This window comes from Hipposideros armiger, unplaced genomic scaffold, assembly GCF_001890085.2.
Source record: "Hipposideros armiger isolate ML-2016 unplaced genomic scaffold, ASM189008v1 scaffold_224, whole genome shotgun sequence".
In the NCBI taxonomy this organism is placed as follows: Eukaryota; Metazoa; Chordata; class Mammalia; order Chiroptera; family Hipposideridae; genus Hipposideros; species Hipposideros armiger.
In genome coordinates, this window is record NW_017731574.1 from 329,839 (window position 1) to 350,992 (window position 21,154).

Here is a 21,154-nt window from a genome sequence, read left to right on the forward strand (position 1 = left end):
TCTAGTTGTGGAGGACGTTGCTTCACTGGCCCAAGTTGGCACCATCATTGCGCTCTTCCCGGGCGAGGCAGATCAGTCGCCAGCTTCTGGATGGCTGCTCACAGTGGCTGCTGGCCGCTCATGCTGGCTGCTGGCCGCTCATGCTGGCTGCTGGCTGCTCACGCTGGCTGCTGGCTACACACGGTAGCCCATGGCAACCCACCTGCTGTCGCCGGCGACTCATGGAAGCCAAGCTCCAGGTCGAGCTGTTGTTCAGCATCCTAGCTGTAGAGGGTAGTGTCACTGGCTCTCATATGTGGGATCCGAACTGGAGCCCTCTGGCATCCCAAGCCAGCTCTTAACCAACACGCCACTCGGCCGGGCCCGCAGTCTAAATTTAATCTTGACTCTAACCTGCTTTCAACTGGGCATTCTTCCTTGTGGTTGGTTTTATATTTTAATCTCCCAAACTATAAAATCAAGAGAGAGATGGGAAAATGTAAGTGGGAAAAAGAGATAAATACATGAGTAAGAATTTTTAAAAAAAACAAAACAAACACAGGGATGGGAGGGGAGGAACAGAAGAAACAAAACAGAAACTAATCTGAGAGAGAGTAAATTTATTACGTTAAAGAGACAGGAGTCTTCAGATTTACAAGGTCCACAGAGAACCACTCAGGAAAAAAATACGCCAGTGTGCTTAACACTTCTGAACTCCATGGATAAAACTTCCAGAGAGAAAAACGACTGAGAATCAGATGGGCATCAGCAACACCAGACTGTTAGAAGACAACAAACCAGTAACTTCAATGTTCTATAGAAAAATAACTCTGAACTGGGAATAATATAGCTAACTCATCAATCAAGTAACCAAGAAAAACAAGTTCACTAAGAAAATCTGCCACCTACACAGATGCACTCAAGCAATATTGGGGGCAGGGGAGAGATGGGGCGAGAGTGGAAATGGGAATCAAGTAAGAGGCCAACACTGTGAACAAGAAACAGGAACCCCTGGGTGACTTGAACAGACTAGTGAGAGATAACAGACCAGAGTAGAGCAGTAGAGGTGGCAAGGCTGGATATAGTTTGAAAGTAGAGTTGAAAGGATCAGAAACACATGAGGTGTGAGAAGAACAGAGGAATTAAGGATGACTCAAAGGTTTTTGGTCTTACCAACTAAAAGAGTAAGTTGTCATTCAATTAGATGGAGGAAGCTGATGGAGAAACAGACCTGGGACATGCTGAATGGAAGGTGCCTAGCAGACATCCCTCCAGGTGGACATGTTAAGGAGGCAGCTGGATATACAGCAGGTCCTAGAATAACACTATTTTATTATAACATTGAGCAATGCTGTGGGAACTTAACTCTTGTTTATATCAATTAGCTTATGGTAAAACCGGTTTCAAGTTGATTTAAAGTCGCAGAACCTATAGACAACTTGAAGTGAGGACTTACTGTACGAGTCAGTAGTTCAAAGAGGTCCAGGTTGGAGATAAAAATCAGTCATGTATCGATAGCATTTGAAGCCATGAACTACATGAGGTCATCAAGAGAAGAGTGCAGATGATAAAATCAGTATTTTTTTTAAAAGACAGAGAGAGGGAGAGAGAGAAAATTAAGCCCTGGAGCTGATCCAACATTTGGAAGTTTAGGGGTTGAAGAATCAACAAAGAAGACTGAGATGCAACCAATGAGGTGTGAGAGAAAATCAGGATGACGTGAAGAAAGGGTTTCAAGGAGAAAAGACCAATTGTGCTGTATGTTGCTGATCAGTTAAGTAGACTGAGGATAAAAACCAAACAGTGGATTTAGCAACACAGAAGTCTTTGGTAACCTTAATAAGAAGTTTTTCAACTGTGGCAATAAAAACCTAAATAAAGTGTGTTAAAAAAATAATACAAACAAACAAGTGGTAAAGAAAACTCCTTGAGGAGTTTTGGTGTAAAGGGGAGGATAGAAAGGGGATAGTAGATATAAAAGAGGAAATGTAGTTAAGGGCAGTAGTGTTTTGTTCTTGTTGCTGTTTTTAAGATGGGTGAAATAACAGCCTATCTGTAAGTAGACAGAAAAGATCTGCTAGTGAAGGAAAAACTGAATACATAGGAGGGAGAGTAGAGAATAGCTGCAACAATGTCTTTGAATCATCAAGAGGGGGTGAAATCTACTGCACAAGTGGAAGGGTGGCCTTAGAAAAAGAACAGTTTATCTGTATTGAGAGAAAAGGTAGAGGTTTGGGACACAGATATAGGTAACTGGGTACATGTGGGATGAGTTGATCAAAATTCTCTCGTTTGCTCTTCTTTTCTTAATTACATAGGAAGCAAGGTTCACAGGCTAAAAGTGAAGATGGGGAGGTGTTAGAGGTCTAAGGAAAACAGAAGGAATGAATAGTCATGCAGAAAAGTGGGATGAACAGACTATGGAAATACAGTACAACTACTGGAATTAATGAACATAAATTTATAGCGAAACTGGTCAGCATGTCTAGGTTTCTCAAGCTTGTGTAAGAAAAGAGGAGAAGAGAAGGGGGGCTGAGTATATGCTTGGTTCTGAATTTAAGCAGGATAAAGAGGGAAGTAAAATTATGAGGGGACTGTAGGACAGTGAAAAGTACGCTTCCTATTTCCTTCTTTTGGCTATTATTTTCTTCAGGCTTTATGAAGTTTTCTCTACTGATTCACAAAGTCATGGCTTATCTTACTCCACCCGCAAAATGCAGTTAGTTTTTGGCACCTGACTTCAAACTCCCAGAATTACCATTTCTGTGGACTACACATCAATAATAAACTGTTTCTAAGGCTCCAACTTTCAGCAACCACATAAAATAGGGCAACCAAAAGAAATTACAGCTTTAAGTTTCACTAATCTTTGACATTCTAGGTGGCGATTTTGTGAATTGCTAGATTAGGGTCCCCAACTCATGTGAGAGTGCAAGAAATGAATAAAGCACTTTACAGGTATTTCATCATCATATAAAGCTCTCCCACTCGCACTGGAATTTATGACTATGTGGCTAATTAACAATCAAGAAGTGGATAAGCTATGCCAATGGGCAAGACTTAGCAGGTGATTAAGGAAATATTCCATTACTACAAGTTTACCTATTTTTATATTCTTCCACCAATCCCTTGATTTTTAAGGGCAAATCATTTTAAAAGCAGCTGGGTTACAGAATCATTCTCCTTCACAAAGTCTCTTTTCTTAACGCAGTGGCAACCAGGTTTTCATTTGAATAGTGTATTATCCAGGTACAGCTAAGTAAATATGGTGGATAGGAATTTCATTCATTTTAGCACATTTTATTTAAGTACTGTTAAAATTTTTCTATATAATGCTTATAGGAGGAAATGTGCATTTCCTCTAATTCTGAAATTCCCATAATTAGAAACTTTCAGAAACTACAACTATCCTTTCATCTATTGAAATGTTACCAAGGACCTGCTATGTGCCAGACACTGTTCTAAGCACTGAGGATAGAGCAATGAATGAGACAAAAATCCTGCCTTCATGAAGCTTCCATGTGGGGAATCTCTAGGTATCTAGGACCTAGTATGTGCTTGGGCATCATAGTCACATACATAATTAGAAATATTCCATGAGCCATTCATGCATCTCACAACTTTGCAATTCTCTCAAATATCCTGAACTAATTCTTCCTTTACACTTTAAATTAAAATTATAATTGACCTGGAGCCACAAGGTAAAACTGCCCCCTCCCCCACAACAATATCAATTTAGTCTTAAGATTTTATCCTCTTGTATCCCCATTCTCCGAATACCTCTTACTGTTTTTGGCAGGCAACATGTTAGGTATCTTAAAGAGAAATATAATTGTGAACATGGAAAAACATTATTTGGAGACATTCCCAAGAGATTTCTATAAGATTAATGAATTAAATTGCTAAATAATTTCCGTTTACTCATTCATTAAATAAACATTTCTTTATCCCAGGAGCTGACTCTATAGGGGCAGGGAAGGTGAACACAGACAATAAACACATGCAAATAAGCAACAAAGATTATGAAGATTATGATTACATGTAGGTCATGAGTGCTAGGAATAAAAAAACTCAGAGCTGTGACGAAGACAAACTATTCATACAATTCAGATTATCTATTAACATACTTAACAGACTGACATCAAAGTATTTCTAGGTTGCCTTTAAGACTTCTTGACATTCATTTAGAAGATGCTGAATGTCAAAGTCCATCAAATTTACCTAACTTTCACTTTTACAGAATTAAGAGCTAACCTGTGACCTCTCTAGCAGAAAAAAAGGACCTCACTCATTTAGCAATACCCTTGGGATTGGGCTTTTGATTATATATAGTGTGACCATACAACTGATTACCCAAACTGAAACACTTTCAAAAGAGAAAAAATGTTTTAATAATTATGCCAGAACCACAGGTATAAACAAGGACTTCCCACCAGGGCAAACCAGGCCATATGGTCACCCTAATTATATACCACATCAAATGTAACTAGTTCAAAATTTCAAGAGTATTTTATATAATAGTTTCAACTGATTTAAATTGTAAGTAACATCCAAGTAAAGGCCTAAATTATAATCTGTACCATATAAACCAAGTGAATTCCTTACTAAATTTAAAGATTTAAATACCTCGCACCACACATAAAATTAATTTCAGGTGCATTACACCCCTAAATGTGAAAAGGCAAAACAAAACAGTTTTGAAAATACAATCAAAGACTCTCCATGACCTTGGGGTAAGGAAAAATTCTTAAAAGAAAAAAAACTAGCCATAAAGAAAAAGTGATAAAGATATCTACATTAAAACGAAGAATTGCTTTTCACCAAAAGAAACCACTAAATAAGAAAAGGTACTGTAATTGCAACATCCAGCAAGTGATTCACATTCAGAAGACCAACTCTAGAAAAAGACACACATTTCAATAGAAAAATGGGTAGAATATTTCAAGGGCACTTCAAGAAAGATGAAATCCAAATGACCAAGATATGAAAAAGTATTCACCCCATTAGTAATCAGGGAGATTAAAATCAGATACCAATACATATCCACCAGATTGACCAGAATTAAATAAACTATCTGATACTAAGTATTGTTGGTGAGGGATGTAGAACAATTAGAACTCTTAAACACTAATAACTGGAACAAAAACTAGTAAACCACCACTTTGGAAAACTGCTTGGCATTACCTAATAAAGACACCCATTTCTCATGATCCTGCAATTCAAACTATACACCCTCAAGAAAACTACAGAAATGTGTATCAGTGCACTTAAACACAAATTTCATAAAGGTATTGTTCATAATAGCCCCAAACTGTAAACATTAACTGTAGAATATCCAAAACAACTGCAGAATAGATAAACCTGTGTTATATTATAATGGTCTACTATGCCACAACAAAAGCCAAAATGAAATATATACAAGTGATTCATTCCACTTACATAAAGTTAAAAAATGGACAAAATTAAACTCTATTATTTAGGGATGTAAACTTAAGTGATAAAACTATAAATGTCCAAATAATGTTTATATCTAGCCTAATTGGGTAGTAGTCATAATGAGAAGAATCAGGGGGTGGGAGGCTTTTGGGATGCTGGCAACGTCTGTTTTGCCCTGAGTGGTATTCACAAGGATCTTTGTTTCCAAGTACATTTCATTTTTATCTATGTATATTTTCAACATGTGTGATGATATTTCACAATAAAAAAAGGAAAATACTCTCCCTAGAAGGGGTTAAAAAAACTAATCTTCTAAAGAGGATTCTAAGACTGTCACTCAAAGAGATTAACTCAATCTAGTTTAAAAAGAGTAACCGGGACCTCTTTACATACTATATTCGAAATTCCATGATTAAACTTTTGGCTTTAATGTTAGACTGCCATTCTTCACCTAAATTTGGAAAAATATGGAATTTCAGATATCAAATTACTCATCAACAAGATATGTAAATTCTAAAATGTTTAATATCAAACACCCCACTTTTAATTTTGAAACCTGAAGTGCCCAGTGTTGACTGGACAGTTATATAGCAGCTTTAGATTAGATACTTCTAAGTAGAATAATATACTAAGATTTGATAACTCCAGTTTTTGCAAACAATTAAATTTCCAAACCTGTTACACGTTAACTCATACTGCTTAAGAAAAAGCACATATTATGTATATGGGTTAAATATCAAAGCCATATAAATTCAATGATTAAAAAGATCTTTACATTGCTGTACTTGTATATTTATCAAGTCATGACATAAGGAACAAATTATGTTTGACATGAATTTAACTATTACAGACTAATAAGATCAACTCTAGAAGCTGTTGAAAAGACTTTTTTAAAACGGTGGGTCATTAACAAAAGAGATTTTTTTAGGTTCTTGCATAGAAGAGTATATTTATAGATTTTTACAAGATTGAAGTTAATATCTTTAAAAAAATGTATGGATTTTTTTCTTTGTGAGGAGTAAAGGTAGTACAGTCAACTCACTGATAAGTCAGTAGCTAACAAGACACCTTAAAATTCAGACTAGGTAAAACTGGTTTTTAAAAAGTTATTAAACCTCTTTAATGAGAAATACTGTTTTCAACTTGTATGTGGCTCTCACCAACAACTTTAGAAAGCCTTTTTCATAATTTCATAAAATCATAAAAACTAAACAGCTACATATCCATCTGGGGGAAAAAAGGGAAACTAAGACAAAATAAGTAAGACTCCCTAACCAGGTATAAAATTTGTCCCAACGTGAGTGCTATTAAAAAGGATCTACCAGGGCATCCAAAAAAGTCATTTAAATACATGCTTGATACTGTAAAATGACTCTTCTACCAATTAAAGACTATTATTATTATTACTTTTTTTTTTTTTTACAGATTTATAAAATTTCTTCTTATCCCTGGACCTCTGTCCCGACCATGCTATTTATCCCATAAGTCTACCATATGTGCTGGGAAAATTACCTTAGTTATCTTGCCTCCCTCTCGTAAGTATTCCAAACTTGTGAGATTTCTTTTAGGATCAGGAGCTAAAGTTTATTTTCCTCCCAGTTTCCTGGCGGAAAGCAAGCCCAGCACGTGTGGAACGGAAACAAAACGCACACAGGCTGTGGCGATGCTAAATATTATGGATAAGACACCTTCCTCCTCGACATCTAGAACTCCCAGTTCCAGCGAGCCTTCCCAAGGGTCAGTCCGTCAGGGTCCAGAGACCAACTCAGATCTGCCTTTGGAACAAGGGTCCTGGATCAAGCTGGAACCTTCCTCCCCGCCGGCTTTCCAGAAACAGGGTCGATGTGAGTGCATCAAGCATTTAAAAAAAAAAAAAGATGGTTGCACAACAGGCTTTGAGAATACATTCCGGTTTAACAGGTAAATACCACATACAAGACAAGAGGCATACGATCTGCTCGGATACCGTCTGCGTCGCAGAGCAAACCCAAAGTTTTGGCACATTACTTATAGTGCACCTGAGGAATATCGCCACAAACGGAAATTGAGAATGAGAGCAAATTGTACTGTAGAATCAACAAATCAGCACTAAACTCAAGCGAGGCGGAAAGATTCTTTGACTACTCAGGCTTTGTTTTGTGGTGAGACGACAGAGCCACCGAATTTCGGAGTTGGAAGAGACGAATCTCAGTGTTCTCCTGCCCGTTCTGGGACCTCGGGGCCGCCCCGCCCGCCCGCCCCGCTCTCGGTCCTGTAGTTCCCGGATGGAAGGCGCGGACCTCGGCGGTAAAAGCCAGGGAGCCCTGGGGGAAGGCTGCGGCCCAGCCCGCGACGCCGGGGCCCGGAGGGAGAGAAGGGAGCGGCCTCCCGGAAGACGGCGGAGGGGGCAGGGAGGGAGCGAGGGGGCCGCGACCCGAGAACCCAGCTCAGTCCCGAGCCGGTGTCCGGCCCGGAGCCGCACCCTGGAGTACCTTTGGCGAGGGCTACGGTGGAGTTCTCGGTGTCGATGGTGTAGAGGATGCCCTCGTAGCGGATCTCCGCCTTGGAGATGAGGCTGATCTTGCTGCCGATGTAAGGGGTGCCCCCGCTCATGGCGCCGCCGCCGCCGCCGTTCCCGGCCGCTTGCAGACAGGCAGATCCCACGCCGCGGTTGCCGCTCCGCACGCCCGCTCGCTCCGTCGGTGCCTACAGCAGCCGCCTCAGACCCAACATGGCGGCGGCGCCGGCTCCGCTACCCTCCCCCAGCCTCCCGCCCTCAAGCCGCGGCGCGGCGGCGGCGGCGGCGGCAGCGGCGGCGGCGCGAGGCATGCTGGGTCAGCGAGGCCGCGCTCTCGCGAGACTCCGCCGGCTCAGCACTTTTTCTCGGACTAGGTTGCCCCGGTGGTGCCCCTTGCCCTAGTCTAGCGCGGTCCAGCTTCGGCCGGCTGAGAGGCGTTTAGGGGAGAGGCAAAGTGCCTTCTGGCGCTAGGACACTATGGGCGTGCGGGGCCCTCTTGACTTCAGCTGTGGCCTCCACCGTTTCCAGGATCGTTGTATCTTGTCCTGAGTCCCGTGTCTTTGCTGATCCCTCTGTCAGGAAAGTTGTCCACCCAAACTCCTGACAAGCTCCTTTAAGACCCGGTCCTTTCCGCGTTGAGGCAGTTGTGTGCCTTATGGAGCGCTCATAGCCCCGTTACAGCATCTACTGCCAACTCTCCCCCCATCCCCACCTTCACAGTTCCTGGAGCTGGGACTCTGTCCAAAGCGTTCAGATGGTCCCATTCAGGCTCATAGCTTTCAATGCCTCTGTACATCAGACCAAATCTGAGTATTTGCAGCTTTGATCAGTTTTGTGAACTCTGGACCCATACGAACAATAGCCTCCTCAACCTTCTCTAGTTGGATGTCTAATTGGCAACTTTGTGTGTCCAAAGCTGACTTCCTCTCTAAACCTACCCTTTCTCCACTGTTCTGCATTAAGGTATGAAAATGAATACAGGAAAACCTCATTCAAAGTGGGGTGGGGAAGCCCTGAAGGGAGAATTCTCAGAAGCTGCTATCTATCACAGATTGCTTTACAAATTTGGGCACGAAGAAGCTTTCTTTACTACCCTAGCAGGAGGAAGGAAGGTTTTCGCCTTGCCCGGCAACAGCTCAACCAATGAGAAACCACCGCCACCCTAAACTTTTGCTCTCCTCCAATGGACTTTTGCATATAACCGCCCCTCCCAAATTCCTTCTTTTTTCCGTAAAAGAACGTGTCTTTACTTTGTTCTCCAGACTTGCCTGTGTCACCATAGTTTGCCTGTCCCAAATTTCAATTCCTCTGCTATTCCTGAATAAACTCATTTTTGCTGGTAATTTTACTTTATTTTTAAGGTTGACAGAAATAACTAGTTCCATTTACTCATCTGCTCCTCCTTGACTTCTGTCTCACCCCCATATCTGTTCTGATTGCAAACCCTGTCTGTTCCACCTGACCACCTGAATCTGACCACTCCTCACCATCTCCACTCCTACTTCTGTATAACATGCTACCAATACCCTGGCCAGGACTATTGCAATGGCCTCCTATAAGGTCCCTCTACTTCTGCCCTTGCCCCCAACAGTTATTCTCAACACAGCAGCCAGAGGGATCTTGTTAAAATCTAAGTCAGATCATGTCCTTCCTCTACTCAATACTCCTCTCTCCAGTGGTCCCTTGTCACTCAGAGTGAAAGCCTGACTGCTTACTTTGTTTTATAAAGACATACATGATTTAGCCCCTGGTTACCCCACTTTTCTATTCTGTTCCAGCCACCTCTTCTTCTTTTTTAAAGATTTTATTGGGGAATTGAGGAAGGCAACAGTGTTGGGAAATTGGGGAAGGGGAACATTGTGTTTTTCCAGGACCCACCAGCCCCCAGTCAAGTTGTTGTCCTTCAGTCTTAGTTGTGGAGGGCGCAAGCTCAGCTCCAAGTTCAGTCGCTGCTTTTCAATCTAGTTGGGGGCTGGGGGGACGCAGCCCACCATTCCATGTGGTAGTCAAACCGGCAACCTTGTTGTTAAGAGCTTGCATTCTCACCAACTGAGCCATCCGGTCACCCTTTGGCAGCTCAGTAGCAGCTCAGCTTGGGCCCAGCTTACTGGCCCATGTGGGAATCAAACCCGCGATCCTGTTGCTCAGAGCTCTAACCAACTGCGCCACCCGGCCGGCCCCAGCCACCTCTTCTTTACCCCAAACTTTCACAATTCATTCAGATCTCTGTTCAAATGTCACCTCAAGAGATGACTTTCCTTGCTATGCTATTTAAAATAAGAACACCTGCATTATTCTCCTTACTCTGCTTGCTTTTTCTTCAAGGCCTTTATCTCTCCTGATATGTCTATTTAATTATTTGTATGACTCTGTCTCCTTCACTAGAATGTAAATGTTTTGAGGCAGTGACATTGTTTTGGTCACTACTGTAATGGTCAGGACCGAGTACAGTGCCTGGCATAGGGCAGCTGCTCAGTAAATGGCTCCATGAATGAACAGTTAGATAGATGAAGGCAGAGCCCAGGCAGGGTGTCTGGTGAGCTGCGTGAACAAATGGTGAGAAACCTTGGCAACACAGGAAGGGGAAGCAGGAGAGAAGGGGAAGCACCACCCAGAGGCTGTGTTGAAGCACCACAGTGGCTTCAAAGGAAGGCTATGAAATATCTACTTAAGTACAAAGTTGCTGCTAGGGAGTTAAATTCTTATTTCTGTTCTTTCCTCCCTCTCCCAGGCCTGGAACCTAGCTTACCTTCTCATGCTTGCTGAGTGAGCTCATCTTTTTACATTTATAAATTGACAGTTCCCAAATTTACATCTTCATTCCAGATCTCCTGACTTCCAGGGTCACACTAACTACATACTTGCTAGATGTAATTGCTTGGGTGTCCCACTGGCACGTCCAACTCAACATGTTCAAAATTATCTACATCTATTCCCCTCCTTTTCCACAATAAACCTGTTCTTTATCCATGCTCCCCATCCTCATAACTGGCCTCAGGACTCATCCAGGTATCCAATCCTGAAACCAAGAAACCTTATCTACCTACACCCAATCAATTACCAATCTTGTTGATTTTACTTTATGTTTTGTAATTCATGGTTTCCTGCACCTAGGGCCCCCAAAACTATGCATATGTGCAGCTGATCGGTGTGGTAGCCTATTGTGTATTATGCATGTGACTTCAATTTATGCGCTAGAAAAAACGTTGAGAACTGTGACACATTTCACTACTATACCTTCCTAAAACCCAAGTCCCATGTTGCCACCCTGCTTAAGAGCCATTAATAACTTCCAGTAGCCTACAAAAAAACCTACTCCCACCCATTGAATATTTTCAGCAATAAAAGCTCTAGAATTTCTACATTGGAGGGCTTAAGGAGAGGCAATCTGGTTGGCTGGGGAGACCAGGAAGATTGGAGGGTTGTCCAAAGCTATGTTTCTAGCCAGTGCATTGTTTTTTGCTTACATTTACCTTTGCTTGGTGAGGTTGGGGAATGGCGGATGGAAACTATGGGGGAAACAAAGTTCCTGCCCTTCACCATGTGGATACTGTTATTCTTTGTAACTCCCAACATACTCTCTGCATGCCTTAGGCTCTGGCCAGCAACAGCTCAATGAGAAGCTACCGCCACCTTAAACTTTCTCCCTTTTCTCTATAAAATAAAATGTCCTTACTTTGTTCTCCAGGTTTGCCTGTGTCACCATAGTTTGCTTCCCAGAACATACTTCCACCACTGTTCATTCCTTCATCTCCAGTTTGATATGATGCATTCTATCCTCTCTTCACTTGACAGGCAAAATTCAGTCACCCTCACACTATAGAAAAAAATTAGCTCAGAATAGATCAAAGACTTAAATATATGAACTAAAACTGTAAAACTCTTAGAAGAAAACATTGGGGCAAATCTTTGTGACTTAGATTAGGCAATGGTTTCTTGGATAAGGCACCAAAATCTTAAGCAACCAAAGAAAAAAATACATAAGTTGTACTTAATAAAAATTAAAAACTTCGGGGCTTCAAGGGACACCATCAAGAAAGTGAAAAGACAACCCACAGAAACGGGAGAAAAATCTGATGATTTGCAACTCTCATAAGGGACTTGTGTCCAGAATATATAAGGAATTTTTGCAATCAACAATAAAAACACAAATTAAGTTGCCCAATTTAAAAATGGGTAAAGGATTTGTATAGACATTTCTCCAAAGAAGATATTTAAATGGCTAAATAAGCATAGAAAAAGATGCTTAACACCATTCGTCATTAGGGATATGCAAACCAAAACCACAATGAGATACCACTTCATACCTATTACCTATAATGGCTATAATTAAAAAGACAGAAAAATAACAAGTGTTAGTGAGGATGTGGAGAAATTGAAACCCTCACCTATTGTTGATGGGAATAAAAAATAATGCAGCTACTTTGAAAAAGAGTTTGAGAGTTCCTCAAAAAGTTGAACATAGAGTTACCACATGATGTAACTGTTCCATTCCTAGGTATATTCCCAAGAGAACTGAAAACAAATGTCCCCACAAAAACTTGTACAGTCATTTATAGAATATTATTTGTAATAGCCAAAGTGGAAAGAACCCAACTATCCATCAACTGATGAATGGATAAACAAAATATGGTATATTCATATAATGGGATACCATTTAACCATAAAAAGAAATGAAGTACTGATATATGCTACAACATGGATGAACCTTAACAATGTTATATTAAGTTAATGAAAACAGCTACAAAGATCACATATTGTATGAGTCCACTGATAGGAAATATTCAGAATAGGAAAATCTATTGAGACATGAAATAGATTAGTAGATTAGTTGTTGCCAGGGGCTGAGGGGTGGGGATGGGAAATAGGAATGGGGAGTGAATGCTAAAGGGTACAGGGTTTCTTTTTGGGGTGATGAAAATGTCTTGAATTAGACAATGGTGATGGTTACACTATATTATAAATATGCTAAACCTCACTAACATATATATATATATATATATATATATATATATATATTTATTTTTTATTTTTTTTTTTAGCTGAGCCATCCTGCCACCTGTTGGCAGCTCAGCGGCTGCTCAGCTCCGGCCGGGAATCAAACCACTGTTGCTCAGAGCTCGCACTCTTGAGCGAGCTCTTAACCAACTGAGCCACTCGGCCGGCTCTAACTTATATACTTTCAAAGGATGAATTTATGGTATGAAAATTGCATCTGAATAAAAAAAATATTCAAAGTCTCCTCATATTATGACCCTATTATTAAACAAAGGTTATGGTCACATGTTTATAATATTTAAATTAAAAGGCTGAGCACAAAATTTTATGGGTATAAAAGACTTGTAAAAGAAAAATATAGGCAGCATATGAAAATGAATCAGAGGAGTAGTAACTTTCAAATGCTGTTGTATCAAAGTATCAGGTATAAGATTTTATGGTAATTTTTTCTCTCTGTATTAGTCAGGAGATGTGCTTTGGCTATCCATTGCTGTGCACAGTGGATGTGACTTTGATTACCCATCTTGTACTAAAACTAAACTGCTGCTGCCCCATTCTTCATATTCAGTTGTTGAATCCATGTGAGAACTCAAGGGGGCCATGGCTGACACATCAGAATTCAGGGCTGTGGTTCATTCCCTATTCACTCTGAAGATCTACCCAAATGGACGCCTAAATATACTGGGCTCCACTGGTTAATCCTACTTAGAGAGAAAAAAAGTTTATGAAAGCTTTTTTTAGATTTTGACCAATTCTAGATTTTGTTGTTAATGATTGAACATCTTTCTTCCTTCCTTCTCTCCCTTCCTCCCTCCCTCCCTCCCTCCCTTCCTTCCTTCCTTAAGATTTTTATTGAAAATATAGCTAACATACAATATTATATTAGTTTCAGGGGTACACCATAGTTACTCATCATTTATATACCTAAAGAAGTGATCACCATGATAAGTCCAGCAACCATCTGACACCATACCATGCTATCACAATATTATTGACTATATTCTCTGTGCTGTACATCACATCCCCATAACTTACTTGTTTTATACCTGGAAATTTGGACCTCTTATTCCCTTCACCTTTTCCCCCCTTTTTAAAGTTTTCAATTACAGTTGACATTCAATATTATTTTATATTAATTTCAGGTGTGCAGTGTAGTGGTTAGGCACTTATATAATTTAAGAAATGATCCCCCTGACTAGTCAAGTACTCACCTGGTGTTATACATAGCTATTGCCATATCATTGGCTATATTTCCTATGCTTTATTTTACATCGCCATAACTATTTTATAACTACCAATTTATACTTTTTAATCCTTTCACCTTTTTCTCCATGCTCCCCAACTCCCTCCTATCACCCCAACAAATCTAGTACCCATCTGACACCATACATTGTTATTACCATATCATTAACTATATTTCTTTTTTTTTTTTTAAAGATTTTTTTTATTGGGGAATTGGGGGATGGGAACAGTGCTGGGGAATTGGGGAACGGGGAACAGACAAGTTGCTGTCGTTTTGTTCTTCAATCTAGTTGTGGCGGACGTTGCTTCACTGGCCCAAGTTGGCACCATCATTGTGCTCTTCTCTGGCGAGGCAGATCAGTCGCCGGCCTCTGGACGGCCGCTCACTGCGGCTGCTGGCCGCTCACGCTGGCTGCTGGCCACACACGGTAGCCCATGGCAACCCACTGCCACAGAGGCTGCAGCCCACGCCGTCGCCGGCAACTCATGGCAGCCCAGCTCCAGGTTGAGCTGTTGTTCAGCATCTTAGCTGTGGAGGGCAGTGTCACTGGCCCTCACATGTGGGATCCAAACCGGGGCCCTCTGGCATCCCAAGAGAGTTCTCAACCATCGCGCCACTCGGCCGGCCCATTAACTATATTTCTTATGCTACACCCTACATCCCCATAACTACTTTGTAACAACCAATTTGTACTTCTTAATCCCTTCCCCTGTTTTTACCCCCAAACCCCCTTCCACCTAGTAACCATCAAAATGTTTTCTGTATCTATGAGTTTGTTTCTGTTTTGTTTGTTTATTTTTTTCTTTAGATTCCACATAAAAGCGAAATCACATTGCATCTATCTTTCTCTGTCTGACACTTCACTTAGCACAATACCCTCCAGGTCCATGTAGCCTCAGATGGCAAGATGCCATTCTCTTCCATAGCCCAGCAATAGGAGTATGTACCACCTACTCTTTTTTTTTTAAATAGGGAATTGGGGGAGGGGAACAGTGTTGGGAAATTGGGGAGGGGGACCAGCCAAGTAGTTGTTCTTCAATCTTAGTTGTGGAGGGCGCCAGTCACCATCTGGCTGCCCGTTGGCAGCTCGTGGCCTCTAAGCTCAAGGTACTGTGTTACAATCTTAGTTGCAGGTGGGCGTAGCCACCATCCCATGGGGGAGTCGAACCAGCAGCCTTGTTGTTAAAAGCACACGCTCTATCCACTGAGCCATCTGGGCAGCAGCTTAGCTTGAGGTGCTGAGTTCAGTTTTAGTTGCGGGTGGGCATAGCCCACCATCAAACAGGCAATCTTGTTGTTAGGAGCACGTGCTCTCACCAGCTGAGCCATCCTGCCACCTGTTGGCAGCTCAGCAGCAGCTCAGCTTGGGTGCAGCGTCACTGGCCCATGTGGGAATCGAACTGGTGACCCTGTTGCTCAGAGCTTGCGCTCTTAAGCTAACTTAACCAACTGAGTCCTCAGCCAGCCCATATACCACCTACTCTTTATTCCATCAAGGCCAGGCTGCCTCCACCCTGACAATTGTAAACAATGCTGCAATGAACATAGGGATGCACACGTCGCCTTGAAGTAGGGTTTTGCATTTCTTTGGATAAATACCCAGAAGTGGGATTACTGGGTCTTTCTATTTCTCTTGTCAGAGACTTTGCTTAAATGCCTATTTTGTCTGTATAAGTATTGCTAGTCCAGCTTTTTTTTTTAATGTTTCTATTTTCATGAAATAAGTTTTTTCATCCCTTTACTTTCCATGTGTGTGTATTTCAATCTGAAGTGAGTCTCTTGTAGGCCGCATATATGAGGATTTTGTTTTCTTATCCATTCAGCCCTCCTGTCTTTTGATTGGAGCATTTAATCCATTTATTAGAAGTAATTGTCAATAGATATGTAGCGATTGCCATTTTATTATATATAATTTTGATTCCCTCCGACCCCCCATCTTAAAGGAGTCCCTCTAGCATTCCTTGTAATACTGGTTTGGTGGTGGTGAAGTCCTTTAGCTTTTTTTTTTGGTCTGGGAAGCTCTTTATCTGTTCTTTGATTTTAAATGATAGCCTTGCTGGGTACAATAATCTTGTTTGTAGGTTCTGGCTTTTCATCACGTTGAATATTTTGTGCCAATCCCTTTGGCCTGCAAAGTTTCTGTTGAGAAATCAGCTGACAATCTTATGGGAGATCCCTTATAAGTTACTAGTATCCTCTCTCTTACTGCTTTAAGACTCTCTCTGGTGTGGGGTCCCAGCAGAGGCAGCAGGGCAAAGCTGAGTGGGTTAACCAGACCAATCAGATTCAGATTTGGCTGTAAGCATAGGGTACAGGCTCAACACAGGAAAGATGGCTCCTGCCTGCTGGCTGCACAGGAGAAGGCTCACTCAGAGGGAAAATGATGACTGTCCTCCAGCCCTCACCACACCTCAGTCTGCTCTCCGTATGCCTCTGATGCCCCCCAAGTCACTCACTGTCCCTGCACTGGAGCCCAGGGTGAGTGCCTGTGAATAAGTGAAGCTGTGTGTGAGTCCTTTAAGAGAATTTCTGGGTTTCCTGGAGATCCCATCTGGATGATCAGAATCTCCACTGTCTTTCACAGCTAGATGTTGTGGGGGCTCCTCTTCCTGGCACTAGCACTCCAGCCTGGGGAGGCTAGTGTGGGGTTGGATGTCCCTCACTCCTCTGGGGTGAACCTCCATAGCCCAGCTATCCCTCCTGATTCTCAAATGCCATGGAGGTTTGGGGCCAGACTGTTTCATGTCTCCGCCCCTCCTACTAGCCTCGATGCTGCCTCTTCTTTATGTCTTTAGTTATAAAACTTCTGTTCAACTAGACTTAAGATGATTTTTCAGGTTGAATGTTCTATAATTTAGTTGTAATTTTAATGTGTTCATGGAAAGAAGCAGACACAGTGTTTATCTACTCCATTTTGGATCCCCTCCAACCATCAACATCTTGATCTATTGAACAATTTAAACCAAATCCATTTGAGCATGTGATTCCATCTTCTCTGAAATGAACACTAGGAAAGTTGCTGAATGATTTTGTGTAGTATTTTCTGGTCCCAGAGGTCAAGTAAATTATTTTGATCTGAGTGAGGCTCTTTAACATATTTATAAAAGTTATTTTAAAGTTCTTTTCTGCTAATTTTAGCAGCTGGGTCATATGAGAATTTGCATGTATTTTTTTCTCTTAATTATGGGTCACATTTCCCTGCTACTTTGCATCTCATAATTTTTGTTGTATGTTATATTTATTGATATTGTATTTAAAAGAGCCAAGGTGACTGGAGCCAATAGCTTTTCTCCAGAGAGGACAAACCTTTTCCTCTGCCAGTCAGCTAGAATGAGCAGCTGATCATTCAGATCCAATCAGGAGCTGAGCTGAATTAGGGCTGGAGTGAGGTTTTAGTTCACCTGGGCTTCAAATGTCTTAAGGGCAAGATATAATCTGAGCTTCTTAGGGGCCCTTCTTTCTAGTGGGACTTGGATCCAAGATTTAGGAGTTGAAGGAGATCTTTCTTTGTCTTTCAGTCTGGGCCCCACTTCCTGCACTGCCACCCGTTTAACCAAACAGGAGGACTAGCTCTGTGTTTTGGGGTCTTATATATTCTCACATGTTGCTTTAACCCATAGCAATGTTAAGTGGTTTCTTCTTAGCCAAGCAGAGCCCTCTGACTGTGGCAGGTGCCATCATCTGCCTTTCCCATGCTCAGACTTGGCAAATGTCCCCAGTAGCCACTAATCTCTTCTTACTTATGAAGTCTTTTCTTCCTCTGGAATTTAGTTCCTTTAGACTACCTTGTGATATTTGTAAAAATCAATATATTTTACTTTATCCTCTTTCCCCTATTATTACAGTGGAAGTGGTTGTCTGTTGTAACAATTTACAGCTTACTTGGAAGTGGAATTTGAAAGATTTTTTTGGCCATGTTTATATCCATTAGGGTTATATCCATTATATTCTTAGAGAGGCCCTCACCATCAGTTTTTGCTCTAGAGTTGGGATAGACTGCTAGTCCTTCAGTTAAATAACATATGACATTGTTGGCTTGCATTTAAGGGTTGTTTTTTTTTTGGAAAATTTGTCCCTTCAAATACCAGAAGCACTCTCAGTGAAATGAGATGCTCATTCTATGAGAGACACACTGAAATTGAGACTAATTAATGGTGCTATGGAGGATGTTGCCTATCCCATATTTGCTCTGGGATGCATGCACATTGCGTGGAATTGTTACTGGTTTCTGTCTCACTCTCTCTTTTCAGAATATAATCATTGAATTTACATAGTTAAATGCACAGATAATATAATTCCATTTTTTCTGCCTTTTAATTAACAATAGCCCTCTGAGTTATATGTTTTTATTCCTAATTTTAAAATGATGGAACTGAGGTTGAGAGAAGTCAAATAATTTAGATCCAGCATTGAGGTGTGAACTCATGAATTTGAACAAAGTCAGTATGATTCCATAATGTTTGTGCTTTATACCATCCTAGGATAGGATTTTTTATCAAGTGTCAACTCAAGTAGATGGCACTGCTTGCCTGGAGATTTGTGTGGAGAATTTTGAGGCTGTGTCTGAGACAATTAGTACCTTGTGTCATGAGTCAGTTATGAGCATCTTCCATGGACACAGGGCAGAGTAGTGGTGAAACCAGGTCCAAATCTCTGTCTATACCACCTGCCTCCTAAGTATATGCAGTGATAGTACATATGGCAAATTCTTTGTAAACCTAATAACTTTATAATTATTACATAATTCTTACCTTTACTCAAATATTTGTCCAACAATCTTAACAACAGTCAAAATGCGTAAAAAGTATAGGTGATAGGAAAGTAAGGAAAATAATAGAATTCAGTCTATAATGAATTCATAAATTTCTAAAGTGCAAATCTGATGATACCAGAGCTGGCCCTCAAGCCTCACCTAAAATGCCTTATTATTGCTCTATGTCCTTAAAATAACCTGCAGTATGTTGTTTACAAAACATAAATGTGTGAATGGGCACCTGCTTAGCTCTCCTATCTCACCTCTTGCTTCTCCTCCATCTCATGCTCCCTTCCCCCACCTTTTGCCCTCCATTCCAGAAGCCATAGTTAACTTCTCTCAGATTCTCCCCCTGGACTCTTTCCATGGTCACTCTTAGTCTGGACAGCACTTCAGTCCAGGAGCCTTCTCAGTGCTGTCCTGAGAGCAGCCGCCTGAGATAGTTGTTCCTCCCACACATGATCCTATTCAACCTGTACTAACTCTGCCATTGTGCTATTCACATTGTGGTGAAATTGCCTTTTTATTTATCCATATTCTACAATGGATTGTAAGTTATGCTGAGAACAGGGACTGTATGTGCCTTTCCACCATTGCATTTTAGCACCCACTCAGGGCCTTGTACAGAGTAGACATGTAAAACATCTCTGTCAGGTGAATTAATAGGTTAATATATATTTTTTTTATTTTATGAGTTTACAATAAGGATGCTCACAGTAGGAGGTGACCTTTTTAAAAAATGGAAGATATAGAAGAAACTACTTCTAGCTTTTTTTTAAAGATTTTATTGGGGAATTGTGGGGGCCAGGGGGACAGACAAGTTGCTGTCCTTTTGTTCTTCAGTCTAGCTGTGCAGGACATCGCTTCACTGGCCCATGTTGGTATTATCATCGCACTCTTCCCGGGTGAGGCAGTTGCTTGCCAGCCATTGGATGGCTGCTCACAGCAGCTCTCACCGGCTGCTGGCCACTAACGGTAGCTTACGGCAGCCCAGCTGCAGGTCGAACTGTTGTTCACCACCTTAGCTGTAGAGGGCATGGCGTCACTGGCCCTCATGTAGGATCCGAACCGGGGCCCTGCTGCTCAGAGCTGGTGTCCCAAGCCAACACTTAACCAACACGCTACTTAGCTGGCCCTACTTCTAGTTTTAAAGATTGTGTTTTAAAAGGGCTTAAGATGAGTTGTGTAGGACATTCATTACTGCACCTATGTTCTATGTTTGGTCTTTAAAGGGAAATATTTTGCCCCAATCCAAACATTTTTATTCTTTTCTTGTTGTGTACTAAGTTAACATGCAAATTTCAATTGCCAGTTGAGTAGTTTTGTGTGATGTTTTCTTGTTACTATATGGAAGACACCCATGGCTTTCTCATACACCCCATCTGGGCCTCCAGTGTGGTCTAATTATCCTGAAAAGCTGAGATGTGTTAGAGCTGAGCTTGATTACTCTAATGGCACACAATGTTTTTGCAAACCTCCCGATTCCTGAATAATTATCATTATCATATGTATGTGTTTAGCCAAAAGCTTAATTGGAAAATTCCAGAATGAAACAATGCTACACAAGAAAAAAAACCTTCCAGTCATTTTCTTTGAAAAACAACAACAAAAAATACAAAACCAAAGTACCACTAATATATGCATAAGGTTAAATCATCAAATCATGCAGATGGGCTTATGATGCATAACAATTACTCGCAGCCTACCCCTCCTCAGCTGTGGTCCTATGGCATCAACCATTTTTAACTCTTTCAGCTGTTTCTCTTGGTGTTTATCTCTGTCTCTAAATAATATGCTTACATCACCCATTTTTTGATTCATCCATTTTAGACATTATCTATTTATTTACAGCTACGATAAATGAAGGTTTATCTCACAGGGCAAATACTTAGAGATATTTTAAGTTCCATTCCCGAGTTGCCTTTATTTCTCCCATGCAGGACTGAAGCCCAGCTTATGCATTGTAAAGTGGGCCCATTATGTCCAGGTGCTGCCTGTTTGGATGACGTACATACAGCCTTGGCTCTACTGACAGTTCCACAATATGAAGATGTCTCTTTCTTGGTTATGCTTTTTGTTTGCTTATCTTAGAGTCTTTCATGTTGGAGGCTTTCATTAGAGTGTATATGAGAACAAGATCATTAGTCATCTCTGTGACGGGGGCCTCTGTATTTGTAGTAGACTTGCTGATGCAAGGACTTCACTTGGGTGATCAGGTGAGAAGCCACTCTCTAGACATTGAACTGGT

The 21,154-nt window shown here is 41.2% G+C and overlaps 1 protein-coding gene across 6 annotated transcripts in view; it reads right to left on the bottom strand.

Annotated features, from left to right (window-relative positions):
* LSM14A (LSM14A mRNA processing body assembly factor) overlaps positions 1 to 8,208 on the bottom strand; it is a 59,167-nt gene extending 50,959 nt beyond the window's left edge. For 3 of the 6 annotated variants that reach the window (XM_019654514.1, XM_019654511.1, XM_019654512.1), the window contains exon 1: positions 7,887 to 8,207. In XM_019654514.1, coding sequence (XP_019510059.1) covers positions 7,887 to 8,007 — 121 coding nt within the window. In that variant the 5' untranslated portion in view covers positions 8,008 to 8,207. Of the gene's footprint in view, positions 1 to 7,886 lie in introns of all 6 variants that reach the window. The other 3 variants (XM_019654509.1, XM_019654510.1, XM_019654513.1) reach the window with 2 other exon arrangements.
* Between the last annotated feature and the right edge of the window lie 12,946 nt (positions 8,209 to 21,154).